Source organism: Balaenoptera acutorostrata, chromosome 17 (genome assembly GCF_949987535.1).
Source record: "Balaenoptera acutorostrata chromosome 17, mBalAcu1.1, whole genome shotgun sequence".
Lineage (NCBI taxonomy): Eukaryota > Metazoa > Chordata > Mammalia > Artiodactyla > Balaenopteridae > Balaenoptera > Balaenoptera acutorostrata.
In genome coordinates this window covers 33978531-33992960 of record NC_080080.1, presented here as the reverse complement: position 1 = coordinate 33992960, position 14430 = coordinate 33978531, and the positions used below count along the sequence as shown (strand labels likewise).

General features: G+C 41.5%; 1 protein-coding gene across 2 annotated transcripts in view; it reads left to right on the top strand.

The window, feature by feature from the left end:
- The window catches only part of BAALC (BAALC binder of MAP3K1 and KLF4), a 98412-nt gene that overhangs the window by 26076 nt on the left and 57906 nt on the right, over positions 1–14430 (top strand). The window contains exon 2 of one of the 2 annotated variants that reach the window (XM_057531673.1): positions 6599–6811. The exons of the other annotated variant lie outside the window; for it this stretch is intronic. Within the exon in view, the coding sequence (XP_057387656.1) occupies positions 6599–6811 (213 nt within the window). The remainder of the gene's footprint in view (positions 1–6598; positions 6812–14430) is intronic. 2 annotated transcript variants of the gene reach the window in all.

Below are 14430 nucleotides of genomic sequence, written 5' to 3'. Positions count from 1 at the left end.
GTTCTCATCATCAAGACAACCCAAAACATCCCCGTGCCTTTCCATACTCCCCCTCTCCGCACCTGCTAAGACCGCTAGATCATGAGGACAGGGGAGTAAGGTGAAGGAAAAGTTACAGAGAAATTGTACTCATCAGAAAAAGCTTAGAGCTGAAAGGGATCCACATAATCGTTAAGCACAAGTCCTGAAGTCTTTATGAGATAATCAAGACCTGCGAGCTTAAGGGCCTTGCCTGAAGTCCCACAGCTTGTCAGCCACAGGACCCAAACTAGAAAACATTTTTAAAATCTGTGATCTGTAAAATAGGGATTTACTTTTTTTGTTTTGGCCGCGCTGTGCGGCTTGCGGAATCTTAGCTCCCCAACCAGGGATCGAACCCGGGCTCCCATCAGTGGAAGCACAGAGTCCTAACCACTGGTCTGCCAAGGAAGTCCCTACTTGTTTTTATATAACAAATACTTGTGTATTTTACTTACTTTGGGCCAGATACTGTTCTAACCACATAACAAAACTCACTGAATATTTGTAGCAACCCTATGAGGTCGGATTACACCCACTTTGCAGATGAGGCCACACAGCACTTCTTTCTTTATGCCACTTTAAAAAAATAATACAACGCACCCCCAGAATGTCATGGGGAGCATAGAATGGTGTGATATATGTCGAAGACTCAGCTCTCAGTAGTGCTCAGTAAACGCTAGCCATCATTCATTATGGCTGTGACTTTGTCCCCCTGTGCTCCTCCCCATGTCCTTCCCTCCTCTAGGTTATACAATTTCAACTTCAGAGGTCCTAGTTCTGTCGTCCGAGTAGGGCCGCCATTGTTTTTTCCCTGAAATGACACACATTGTGGGTACAGGACACAGGTATATCTTGGGAGAGGAGGTCATCTTTTCACAAGTTCCTTTAGGGACCCAGAATTTAAACTTCTGCCACTCCGTGTCATGCTTGGTTCTTAGAATCCACTTGCTTCTGTAATTACAGAAGCACTTGTTTCCATCAGTCTCTGCTCCTGAAACGCTCAGGGCTACCCTGTGGTTGTTTTTGTTCAGAAAGTGAGAGAACAAGAGGCGAGGGAGGCAGATAAAAAAGGAGGTAGAAACTACATATTCATTACTGAAGGGAGAGTCCTGCTTTCCCAGACTGCTTTTTTCAGGCCTCAGGAATACTTTCTTGGTTGCCAGGGACCTCCTTGAATCAGGGCTTGAAATGAAGATGTTGTCACAGGGGAGCACCTGAAGACAGATTCCATGTTTTGGAATATGGGCAGGACACTGGCAAGCGGGTTCTCCCATAGCCAGCAGGTTGGGGAGAGGGAGCTAGTGATTTATTGTTATCCAGAAAGATCCAATTTTATTTTTTAAATCTCCAGAGTGGTTTATTCAGATAAATATATTTGAATGTGTCTCTGGTTTGTTGAATTTGTTCAAACCCAATGAACACATTAACCATTAATGAGGTGCTTGGGCATCTTTGAAAGCCTGGTAATAATCCTCTTAAGAGAAAATCATATCTATTTAATCCCTTTCTCTGTGTGTAATGCTGAATACAGCATCTAAAGTGGATTTATACTCCACAATGCCCAAAGTGACTTCGCTTACTACAGTTACAGGTACATTAGGATGCTTACATCCAAATGGACTCTGAAAATACATGTCTTACAGGTTAATTCGAATGGTTGGTTCATAAGACAAATCGAGAATCTAGTTCTGGATGAAATGTAATCCTTTTGCCTTTATGAATCACTTGACTCCACAATTATGCCTCAAATGATGTCATGAATATTTATTTATTTTGTTACCTAAGTTTTAATTTTCTTTGGTGCAGGTTTTGCCATTGGGATGATATAGAAATAGACATTACTGAAGGGCTTGAGACTAAGGCAGACCAAATATTGACATCCTCCTAGTCATCGAAGTGTCCCTACTTTTTACCTTAAAAAATGAATGAATTAATTTATTCAACAGTTATTTAGGGAGCCCTGACAAAGTGCAATACATGGTCCTAAGCACTCAGGATAGATCTATGAAGAGCCCTTGTGGAGTTTACAGTCAGAGCAACTCTGTCCAATAGAACTTCCTGTGATGATGGAAGGTTCTATGTCTGCATTGTCCGATACAGTAGCGATAGCTATGGGTCATTTGGAATGGGGCTAGTGCAGCTGAATTTTTTATATTCTTTAGTGCCAATTTAAATTTACATAGCTCATTGTAGCTAGTGGCTGTTGTATTGGAAAACACAGGTAGAAGAAGAGGTAGATTAACTGATTCACACAGCTAATGAATTACAATCATTGTAAGTGATACAGGAGAAGCCAGGTACTATGGGAAAATAAAACTCAGAAATGTAACCTAATCTAAGGGTCGGCTAAGACTCCTCTGAGATATCGATGTTTGTGTTAAAAACTGAAGAGGGATTGGGATTCATCAGGTTTGGGTTGACATGGGGACATTTTTAGCAAAAGGAACAGCATGTGCAAAGGCCTGGGGCAGGCCTCCAACCAGTGCAGTGCAGTTGGAGCATCTTGAGAGCAGTGAGTGAGAGGAGCAGGCAGGGCTGGATCACACAGAACCCTGTCTGCTGTAATAAGGATCTGAGATGTCACCCGAACAGCAGTGAGAAGCCTTGGAATTGTTATGACCAGGAGAGTAACTTGATCCAATTACATTTTTAAATTTTAAAAATATTTTTCAGTTATCCATGCGCATACTTCAGAGTCAATCATTTCTGTAAGGCTTGTCATGAAAATCAACAGCCCCCTGTTAATACTTCCTAGTTTTTCAGTTCCCAAGGGGACATTATTTTCATCTCTTTCAACTGATTCTCTTGGTATTCACTTGTCTCTAAATAATATGCAGATCTTGTCTTGATGTTTCAGTTTAAGGCCTGATCTATTAATTATCCACGTGGAAGGTGAGGATTTCTCTCTTTCACCCCCATCTGCACCACTCCCAATATAGTTGTACATAGTTTGGTTAGATCAGTGTTCATTGGTTCTACTGGTACATTTTGTTAACACTGTTTACAGCTGAACCATGTAATATACTGTGATTACTTTTCCTTTCACACAATTTTTTTTTTCGCTGTGCTAAGAATTTTTTTTTTTTAATTTGAACTCATCACTATTCACATTAAACTGTCCTCCGGTTGTGCCAATCTCCTTTCAACATGTTCAAGCACATTAGGAATTCTTTCAGTTTTTTTCTTTTTGAAGAAATTGCCCTTGGAGCTTTCTGACCTGCTGCAGTCCTGGGCTAGTTGCTCTCCAGGCAAGTGGCACAGCTCTTGGTTCAGAATCTGCCTTCACCATTAATCTGAGGATCCCCTTGGCCTCTCTTTTGTGTTGAATTCCTGGATCCTGTGTCTTCTTTCTTGGTTGGTTCCTTTATTTTGGCCCAAAATATCTTCAAGTACCTTCCTATGTGGGAGGTAACTTTTTTTTTAATTAATTGATTTATTTTTATTGAAGTATAGTTGATTTACAGGGAGGTAATGTTTTTTGAGACCTTGCATTTCAAACATCTCTTTATGCCTTCTCTATTTAATTGATAGCTTGGCTGGATATAAAAGTCTAGGATGGAAATCACATTCCTTAGGTTCCGAAGTTGCTGTTGAGAAATCTGATGTCATTCTGATTTGTGATCATTCATATGAAATTTGGCATCCTCCCCCATCCCTACCCTCCCCACCCTGCCCCCATCCCCCTGCATACTCTTTCCTCCCTCCTGTGAGACTTTTTTAAAAATCTGGAACCTAAGAGCTTTCAATTATGGAAACATTTTCTCAAGTTATTTTTTCTTGTAGACTGGTCCTCTGTTTTTCTTATCTTTTCTTTCCTAGTTTACATCTCTTTGGGGTTTTTCTGTTTTGTTTTATTTTTCCATTGGGTTTTTAAAATTTTTTATTTTTTATTCAGTTTTTAAAGGATACAGTCATTTACAGTCATTACAAAATATTGACTAAATTACCCACGTTGCACAATACATCCTTGCAGCCTATCTTACATCCAATAGTTTGTACCTCGCATTCCCCCAACCTGATATTCCACCCCCAGTGGTAACCACTTGTTTGTTCTCTATATCTGTGAGTCTGTTTCTTTTTTGTTATATTTACTAGCTAGTTGTAATTTTTAGATTTCCACATATAAGTGATATCATATGATATTTGTCTTTCTCTGTCTTACTTATTTCACTCAGCATGATGCCCTCCAAGTCTATTCCTGTTGCTGCAAAAGGCAAAATTTCATTCTTTTTTATGGCTGAGTAGCATTCCATTGTATATATATATATACCACAGCTTCTTTATCCATTCATCTGTTGATGGACACTTAGGTTGCTTCCATGTCTTAGCTATTGTAAATAGTGCTGCTCTGAACATTGGGGTGCATGTATCTTTTTGAATTAGTGTTTTTGGTTTTTTCAGATATATACCCAGGAGTGGAATTGCTGGGTCATATGGTAGTTCTATTTTTAGTTTTTTGAGAGACCTCCATACAGTTTTCCACAGCGGCTGCACCAATTGACATTCCCAACAACAGTGTACGGTGGTTTCCTTTTCCCCAGATCCTTGCCAGCATTTGTCATTTGTGTTATTTTTGATGATAGGCATTCTGACAGGTGTAGAAGAGATATCTCATTGTGGTTTTAATTTATATTTCCCTGATGATTAATGATGCTGAGAATCTTTTCATATGCCTGTTTGCCATCACATTTCCTCTTTGGAAGAATGTCCATTCAGGTCTTCTGCCCATTTTTAATCGGGTGTTTTTTATATTGAGCTGTATGAGCTGTTTGTATATTTTGGAAAGTAACCCCTCTCAGTCATATCATATGCAAAAATTTTCTCCCCTTTAGTAGGCTGTCTTTTCTTTTTGTCAGTGGTTTCCTTTGCTGTGCAAAAGCGTTTAAGTTTAATTAGGTCCCGTTTGTTTACTTTTGCTTTTATATCCTTTACTTTAGGAGACGGACCCCCAAAAATATTGCTGTGATTTATGTCAAAGAGTGTTCTGCCTATGTTTTTCTCTAGGAGTTTTATAGTATCCGGTCTTACATTTAGGTCTTTAATCCATTTTGAGTCTATTTTGTTTATGGTGTTAGAGGACAAAAACAGGTGCATAGATCAATGGAACAGGATAGGAAGCCCAGAAATAAACCCACGCACTTATGGTCAATTAATTTACAACAAAGGAGGTAAGAATATACAATGGAGAAAAGACAGCCTCTTCAATAAGTGGTGCTGGGAAAACTGGACAGCTACATGTGAAAGAATGAAATTAGAAGGTTCTCTTTGGTTTTTTCCTCTACTTTTTGGGAGATTTCCTCAACATTATCTTCCTACTTTTCTGTGGAATTTTCATTTTTCCTACCTTATTTTTAATTTCTAAAACCTCTCGGTTTTCTGAATGTTCCTTTTTTGTAGCATCCATTCTCATTTTTTACATGTAGTAGCTTTTTGGTGATGATTTTAATTAGGTTGTTTCCCCTACAGTCTTCGTTTCTTCCCGTTTATTTTTCCCTTGTTTGTTTTTCTGCCTGTTGTTCATTTAGAAGTTTTCAGCCCTTGGCTGTTTGCTCATATATAAGGAGAGACCACTAAGATTTTGGAAGCTCCATGCACAAAGTTGGGGCTTGAAGTCTGTCCTTTTCACTGTGGAGTATCTGGCTGGGTCATTCCACTGAGGAACTCTTGATGTTTGTATTTTTAGGCCTTTTTGAAAGGAGGGGGTGATCAGATTCCACTGGGCAGATTCTTCCAATTTCCTGCATGGAGGGTATCTGCCTGTTTGAGTTGGGGAAGAAGTCTGGTGTCTCATGCTCCCTATTTTCAGTTTAATAGCCCTGACCACCATTGTTCTAAGTGATCCTCAGTCCAGAAATTTTCACCAGAAAATAACACTACAACCTCCTTCAGGGTGGAGGAGGGTCGGTCATTCAGATCTACTATGTTGGGGAGAGAACCTGGGATTCTAACTGCTTCTTAACCTGATTTCCCACAAATTCCTTCTCTCCCACTTCCAAAAGTCTCCATTGTCTCTAATTCCTGTCTCTAATTAAAGGATATGAACCATGTTCATGCTTCTCAGCTTTCCCATCTTCTGCTTAGGATTCATCTTTCTTAGACGGCTAAGCCAGTAACCACATGTTCATCTCCTTTCCAGCTTCCAAAATTTTGTATTATGTTTTCTCTCCTCTTCTCTTTGTCCTTGTGGGTTTATTCCATTAAAAAAAATCCCTTACATTTGTTTTAGTGGGACTTGGGAGTAGAATAGAGCTAACTGCAATTGCAATTATAAAATTTTCCATTTAAAAATTGGAGTTCAATGAACCTGCTTAAAATAAAATAAAACCTTGGTTATAGTAGAGAAAAAGGATTTGATGGTTCTGGCGGTTTTGTATTGGATGAGGTAGTGGATAGAATTGTGTCTCCCAGAAAGATATGTTCAAGTCCTAACCGCTGCCCGCCCCCCTCCCCGCCCAGTGACCCTAACCTCTGAATTTGATCTTATGTGGTAATAGAGTCTTTGCAGGTGTAGTCAAGTTAAGATGAGGTTATACTGGATTAAGGTAAACCCTAATCCAATGACTAATGTCTTTATAAGAAGGAAATTTGGACACAGACACAAAGAGGAGAACACCATGTGAAGACAGAGGCAGAGGTTGGAGTGATGCATTTACCAACCAAGGAACACCAAGAATTGCCAGCAGCCACCAGAAGCCAGGAGAAAGGCATAGGACAGGCTCTCTTTCTCGGCGCCTCCAGAAAGAACCAACTCTGCCAACATCTTCATTTCAGACTTCCAGCCTCCAGAACTGTGAGAAAATAAATTTCTGTTATTTTAAGCCACCCAGTTTGTGGTACTTTGTTAACGGCAGCCCCCAGAAACTAACACAGATGAATATTGTTATGTAACAGTGTTCTTAGAAATGAAATGTGCTTTGAGAAACGGAAGGTGATTTTCCCTGAAACAGGAATTTGTTCTCTACACCATTTGTTATCTGGAAGTTTCATTTAGTATATGTCTTAATTTTTCTTGAACACTATAAAATTGTCATTATGTAGCACCCCAGTTTGGGTTCTGCCTCAACTTTGCTGCAGCTGCTTTATCTTGGAATTGTTACTCCAGGATTCTTTTAAGTGTGAACGAGTAGGCTTTCCTTTAAATCCATTTTTGCTGTCCTTACTCTCTTTGGACTTCTGCTCTGCTTCTGTCCCTTTTCTAACCCCTGCCCCTGTCCTTGTCTCCTTCTGCATCTGCATGGGACAGTGTATAGTTCCAGCAGACTTTTCTAGACTGCCTTTAAAATAATAGTCTGGGGACTTCCCTGGTGGCGCAGTGGTTAGGAATCCACCAGCCAATGCAGGGGACACGGGTTCGAGCCCTGGTCCGGGAAGATCCCACATGCCGTGGAGCAACCAAGCCCATGCACCACAACTACTGAGCCCACGTGCCACAACTACTGAAGCCCGCATGCCTAGAGCCCATGCTCCGCAACAAGAGAAGACACCACAATGAGAAGCCCACGCACCACAACGAAGAGTGGCCCCCGCTCACCGCAACTAGAGAAAGCCCGCACACAGCAACGAAGACCCAATGCAGACAAAAATAAATAAATAAATACATAAATTTATTTAAAAAGTAATTGTCTGATAGTGCTTTGGGGATTGATTGGCTTTTTTTTTTTCCAGTGAAAAGAGTATTTGACTAATTACCTTTTGGCAAATTGGTCTTTCAATGAGTTGCCTTTGGGTGAATTATTTTTTGACAAAATGATCCAGAGGCCAAACATCCTATCCAAGGAAGCATATTTTGCTTTAAGAAGTAAGTAGAAGATTGTGAGAATAATGTAGCCTGCATTCTATTCTGGCTTGCTTCTTATTTGCTGAGACTAATTTGTAGACCTTCTAAGCACCAGTTTCCCTGTAAAAATGGGGAAAATAATGCCAACTCTGATGACCAAAAAGCATATGAAAAGATGCTCAACATCACTAATTATTAGAGAAATGCAAATCAAAATTACCGATACAATGAGGTATCACCTCACACTGGTCAGAATGGCCATCATCAAAAAGTCTACAAACAGTATATGCTGGTGAGGGTGTAGAGAAAAGGGAACCCTCCTACACTGTTGGTGGAAATGTAAATTGGTACAGCCACTATGGAGAACAGTCTGGAGGTTCCTTAAAAAACTAAAAATAGAGCTACCATATGATCCAGCAATTCCACTCCTGGGCATATACCTGGAGAAAACCATAATTCAAAGAGATACATGCACCCCAGTGTTCGTTGCAGCACTATTTACAATAGCCAGGACATGGAAGCAACCTAAATGTCCATCAATAGATGAATGGATGAAGAAGATGTGGTGTATATATACAATGGAATACTACTCAGTCATAAAAAAGAATGAAATAATGCCATTTGCAGCAACATGGATGGACCTAGAGATTATCATACTAAGTGAAGCAAATCAGACAGAGAAAGGCAAATATCATATGATACTACTTATATGTGGAATGTAAAAAAATGGTGCAAATGAACTTATTTACAAAACAGAAACAGACTCACAGACTTAGAAAACAAACTTATGGTTACCAAAGGGGAGAGGTGGGGGGGAAGGATAAATTAGGAAGTTGAAAAAAGTAATGCCAGCTTCACAGGTGTAAAGATTAATTGACCCACGGATAACTTAAATTTAAAATTTGCTTAAGAACGTACACATTGAATTAGGAAAAGCCACTCGTAACAGCTCATAAACAGTCATAAAACAAAGAATAATTTACAGAGGGGAAACCCACAAACAAGAAGGCCTGAAGGATAGCTGATAATTAGTAATTTTCTTAATAATTAATTAGTAATTATTAATTTGCATTCTGAATAATAGCATTAATTTAACAGGTAATTTTGTTTTGTAGAAACTGAATTGCAACTGTTAGTTTTAGTGGTAGAAAGATAAGTTTATTTATTTTCTATTTCACTTTTGTCCACTTGATGCTTTTTTTTTTTTTTAAAGGAAATTTTATTTATTTATTTATTTATTTGGCTGCGTTGGGTCTTCGTTGCTGCACGCGGGCTTTCTCTAATTGCGGCGAGCGGAGGCTACTCTTCATTGTGGTGTGCGGGCTTCTCATTGCAGTGGCTTCTCTTGTTGTGGAGCACGGGCTCTAGGCACGCAGGCTTCCGTAGTTGTGGCACACAGGCTCAGTAGTTGTGACTCGCAGGCTCTAGAGCACAGGCTCAGTAGTTGTGGCGCACGGGCTTAGTTGCTCCGTGGCATGTGGGATCTTCCCAGACCGGGGCTCGAACCCATGTCGCCTGCACTGGCAGGCGGATTCGTAACCACTGCGCCACCAGGGAAGCCCCACTTGATGCTTTTGATTTTGGAACACAGTGGTGGACCATCATTTGCGTCATTGTCATTATCACTGTTATTTTTCATTTTAACAGTGATGCCAATTTTCACCATCCATTACACTTACTGCAGGTCGGTTCCTCTAAGGATGGGAACTGTACACCACATCTGCTTACAATGGGATACCATTGTTTCCAGCTCAGTGCCCTCTATTTCCTTGTGTTGGGTGATGACACAAGTCTCTTACCTTTTCTCTACTTAAATAACTCAGAAGTCTTTATCCATGAAGCCATTTCCCCTTCATAGTGCAGAGGTCCCGTTTATACACTCCTTTCTTCATACTTCAAGACTATTAAAGGAGTTGGTGCCAACACAGCCTTAAAAATAATGCAAACATGGGCATCAAGTCATGGAATTCTAAGTTGAAGTCATCCGGATGATCACAAATACGCATATAATAATTTTTTTTTCACAATTATCATCCAAATGGAAGCACAAGAACATAACCTCAGTCCCCCCAGGAGTTTGCTGACCCCTGCGTCTTTAGGCACATTAACCCAGATGTAAGAAAGCATCCAGCATGTAGTAGTCACTTGGTGAAGGAAAGTTTTAATGATATTTATGCCAAAACCATCCACTAAGGCCAGAGATTTCCAACCTGTGTATTTAAAGTTAAATCAACTGGGTATCAATGATGCCATGTTTCAAAAAATTTAAAAAGGATCAGGGAAAACATTACTCAACTTAAACAAAGTTGAATTTGAATCTAAGTAACGGGTAACAGTGGTGCCAGAAGTGTGTAACATGAAGTGCAGAATGCAAAACTAGTTATGGTCCTTGCCCCAGTCGTGCAATTTTCACAGGAACCAGAAGGCCCTTGAGAAATTACTTTTCAAAGCTATCATATAAAGAAGGAAGAGGCTACGGAAAGGAAACTGTTTTCACAATGAGCAAGAGTTATCCTAGCAGAGATACTCTGGGGCCCATGCCAGATACCTCAGTCCATACTGGATCCCTGGGATCTGTGCTGGACACCCCAGGGCCCATGCCAGATACCCCAGGATCATGCTGTACACCCTGATCCACACCAGACACTCCGGGGTCATGCCAGATGCCCTGGATCCACACCAGATGTCCCTAGGATCTATGCTAGACACGCTGGGGCTCATGCTGGACACCTTGGGGCCAACACCAGACAGCCTGATTCCATGCCAGATGTCCCCAGATACACACCAGATGCCTAGACGTTGCTTTCTCTCTGCTAGAAAATATACAAAACCATGTACATCCTCAAAAAGTCCTTATAAAAGTCACACCTTAAAAAAAATGGCCTTGCCCTGTAAACAACCCTGAGAATGAAAATTATACAGTCAGGACACAGTACAGCTTTTGGAGGATTTGAACCCCAGAAGCTGATGGCTCATTAGATTCTGAAGAGGGACTAGATCCTGAAGCTGCTCCTCAAGTCTCCTGCATCGAGATGGACTTCTTGCAGGAAAAGACAAATACACAGATTCCAACTTGGTTGTCAGGGAAACCCCTCTGGCATATCACCCCTCAAAAAAGTGCCAGTGTGTTCTGGAAATAAAGGAGAAAGTCATTTGTGTGTTTGATGAGAACAAACTGAAACAAGACCACAGCTTCTCATGTCAGGCAGAGCCAGGAGCCCAGCAGCAAAGCAAACTCCGGGCCAAGACCTGGGCAGGGCTTCCTCCGTGGTGCTCACGGCACCGCTGCTGCCCTTCCCAGACCTTGGGTGTCTGCTCTGGGGATATCAGCTAGCTGATTTTCTGGGCTCACCTTATGCAGTACAAAGATGTGGACGAGGGTCAGAGGAAACGAGTGTGTTTGGCAATGTATGATGTACAAAGGATAATTCGTAGATATTTGGACCTGCAAGAGACCTGAGGATACAGGCACCCACTTCTTTAGATTCACTCTAGGAAGGCGCCTGGGCTGTGCCCTTTGGTTGGATAAGCTTGGGAAATGCTCCACGCTGTGAACTCCTCTTAGAGTCACAATGTACATGAGCATATTAAGGGCTATGAGAAATCCTATAGTAAATAAACCTGTTTACCTGAATGGTGGCCCCAAAGCCAGGTCACCAGCCCTAATCCCCAGAACCTGTAAATATTACTTTATATGGGAAAAAGGTGAATATTGTCTCATATGACAAAAGATAAGTTAAGGATCTTGAGAGTAGTAGCTTATCCTGGATTATCAGGATGGGCTCTAAATGCAACAATGTGCAACCTTAGAAGAGAGAGGCAGAGGGAGTTTCAACACTGTACCACACACAGAGAAAGAAGGCCACATGGAGACAGAGGCGGAGATTGGATGCAGCCACAAGCCAAGGAATACCAAGGAATGTCAGCAGCCACCAGAAACTAGATGAGGCAAGGAAGGCCAGAGAGAGGTGGCCCGCCCTGCTGACACCTTGACTTTGTACTTCTGGCCTCAGATCTGTGAGAGAATAAAGGTCTCTTGTTTTAGCCATCAAAGTTGTGGTACTTTATTACAGTAGCCACAGGAAACAAATACATCTTTGTTTAATGCAGAGTTGCCCAAACTTACCATGACAGAATACCCAGTTATCATTCTGGAAACTTAATGCTCCACAGAATTCACTCTGGGAAACATCACTTGAGATGAATTCACGAATGACTGAACCATAGTGGTGTCACTGAGGAAATTTACAAGTCTGGGTCCATCCTGAGGTTACTGGAGTCCACAGACTGGCCACAACTGCAGGCCACGCCACATGCTTTTCTTTGGTCCCCCTATCAGAAAGGGCATCTTGTATTTCTTGCTGCCTCTTACCCATCTTATCTGTTTGTACTGTTTTACATCTGTGAGGTGTAACATTCAGATCCTTCTGACAGTTCTACCTATTAACACAGGTCATAAATGCTCTCACAGATGCGCCTGACATCTTTGCTTCATAAGTGTCCTTGCAGTCTCTCCCAAGGTAGTTTTGTAGGGGGAATCCTCTTTCTAAGGCTGGACTGCACAAAGAATGTCAGGATACCGCGGAACGGAAACTAGACAGAGGGTTTCACGTGGTCTTTTATTCCCTATTTTTTTTTTTTTAATTTTTATAGCTACTTTATTTATTTATTTCTTTATTTTTGGCTGTGTTGGGTCTTCAGTTCTTGCGAGGGCTTTCTCTAGTTACGGCAAGTGGGGGCCACTCTTCATCGCAGTGCATGGACCGCTCTTCATCGCGGTGCGCGGGCCTCTCACTATCGCGGCCCCTCCCGTTGCGGGGCACAGGCTCCAGACGCGCAGGCTCAGTAGTTGTGGCTCACGGGCCCAGATGCTCCGTGGCATGTGGGATCTTCCCAGACCAGGGCTCGAACCCGTGTCCCCTGCATTGGCAGGCAGATTCTCAACCACTGCGCCACCAGGGAAGCCCTATTCCCTATTAAATTCAGTGCTCAGACTGTTCTTAGGTATCACCTGCATTGCTTTCAACTCTTTGCCTGGAGGTGACCACTTCAAAGGACTGTGTGGTCCCAAGCTCCAATATGGTGTTGCTTTCTCGGGATGGGGTTCTACACCCACAGTTGGACTTCGGCAGAGGATTTCTGCATCACCTTCTCAGCAGCTTGTCCCTTTTAACACCATTTTATGGGATACGAGGGCAGAGGTTTTGATTACCTATTTAGCCTTTCCTCAACTCCATTCCAACCCCCATGGGTTAATGCCATTAGATCTCACCAAGGGCAGTGTCTCAGGGGAATCCTTAAGGGACAAGGTACTTTGTAAATAGATTAGAAAGTGTACCCTTAATGGGGAGAAACTATCAGGGTCTCTAAGCCAAGAATTTTAAAGGGGAGAGTCTTTTCTCAGGGCTAACATGGAAAACTATGGAAACAGGAATCAGTGATCTTTCACAATCCTTGCTTAGGAAAAAAATGGTCATAAGAAGAAAAAAATGGCTTGTTTGTTCTAGCACAGTTTTCACCATTCTGAGTACAAGGATTGTTTTATAATGTCAAAAAATTCAGTATTCAATATAATGTCCAAAACTTTCAGTATTCAATAATTGAGGGCTTCCCTGGTGGCGCAGTGGTTGCAAGTCTGCCTGCCAATGCAGGGGACACGGGTTCGAGCCCTCATCCGGGAAGATCCCACATGCCGCAGAGCAACTAAGCCCGTGCGCCACAACTACTGAGCCTGAGCTCTAGAGCCCGTGACCCACAACTACTGAGCCTGCGTGCCACAACTACTGAAGCCCACATGGCTAGAGCCTGTGCTCTGCAACAAGAGAAGCCACCGCAATGAGAAGCCCGCACACCACAACGAAGAGTAACCCCTGCTCGCCACAACTAGAGAAAGCCCGCGCGCAGCAACGAAGACTCAATGTGGCCAAAAATAATAAAAATAAATAAATTAATTAATTTTTAAAAAATTGAGAAAAATTGCCCCCCCAATTGACAAAAAGCTATTATGAATTCAGTAATGCTTTTAAATGAGTTTCCTTTTTTGAGTTCACCTACATTTGCAAAACAGTAGTTAACATGTGAGAAATAGCATTTTTTCAAGCTATAGGCAATGCTTAATATGTACTTGAATTTGCAGACTTTACCATAACCCACCTGGGCAGTGGTTCCCAAATAATAGCATATGGACCAGTATCAGTCCTGACCAAGTTATCATTGGCTTGCAGCAAAACGAGAAACAGAGCCAGTTTAGTGAGATTTTCACAGTGTCACTGAAGTGTTAGCCCTACAAGGGTAGGGGCCATGTCTTCTTCATATGGTCACTGCTGTATCCTTTGCCCCTAGTACAGTGTCTGCCACATAGTAAATGTTCACTGTTTATTGAGCGAATGAAAAAATTAGTCAATTGAAAAGACAATTCTTTATTCTGATATTTCTTAGTGTGGTGGTATATAGTAGTTTGATCTTTTCAAGCTTTATTTAGCAAAATAAAAAGTCCAAAACCCTGTTTTGTTTCCTGTATCAATTAGGCTTAGGTGTAACTGTGAAGAAGAAACCTGAAAAGTAGTGATTTAAAACAAGATGAATGTTTATTTCCCTCCAGGGCCAGTATGGCAGCTCTTAAGTCCTCAGGA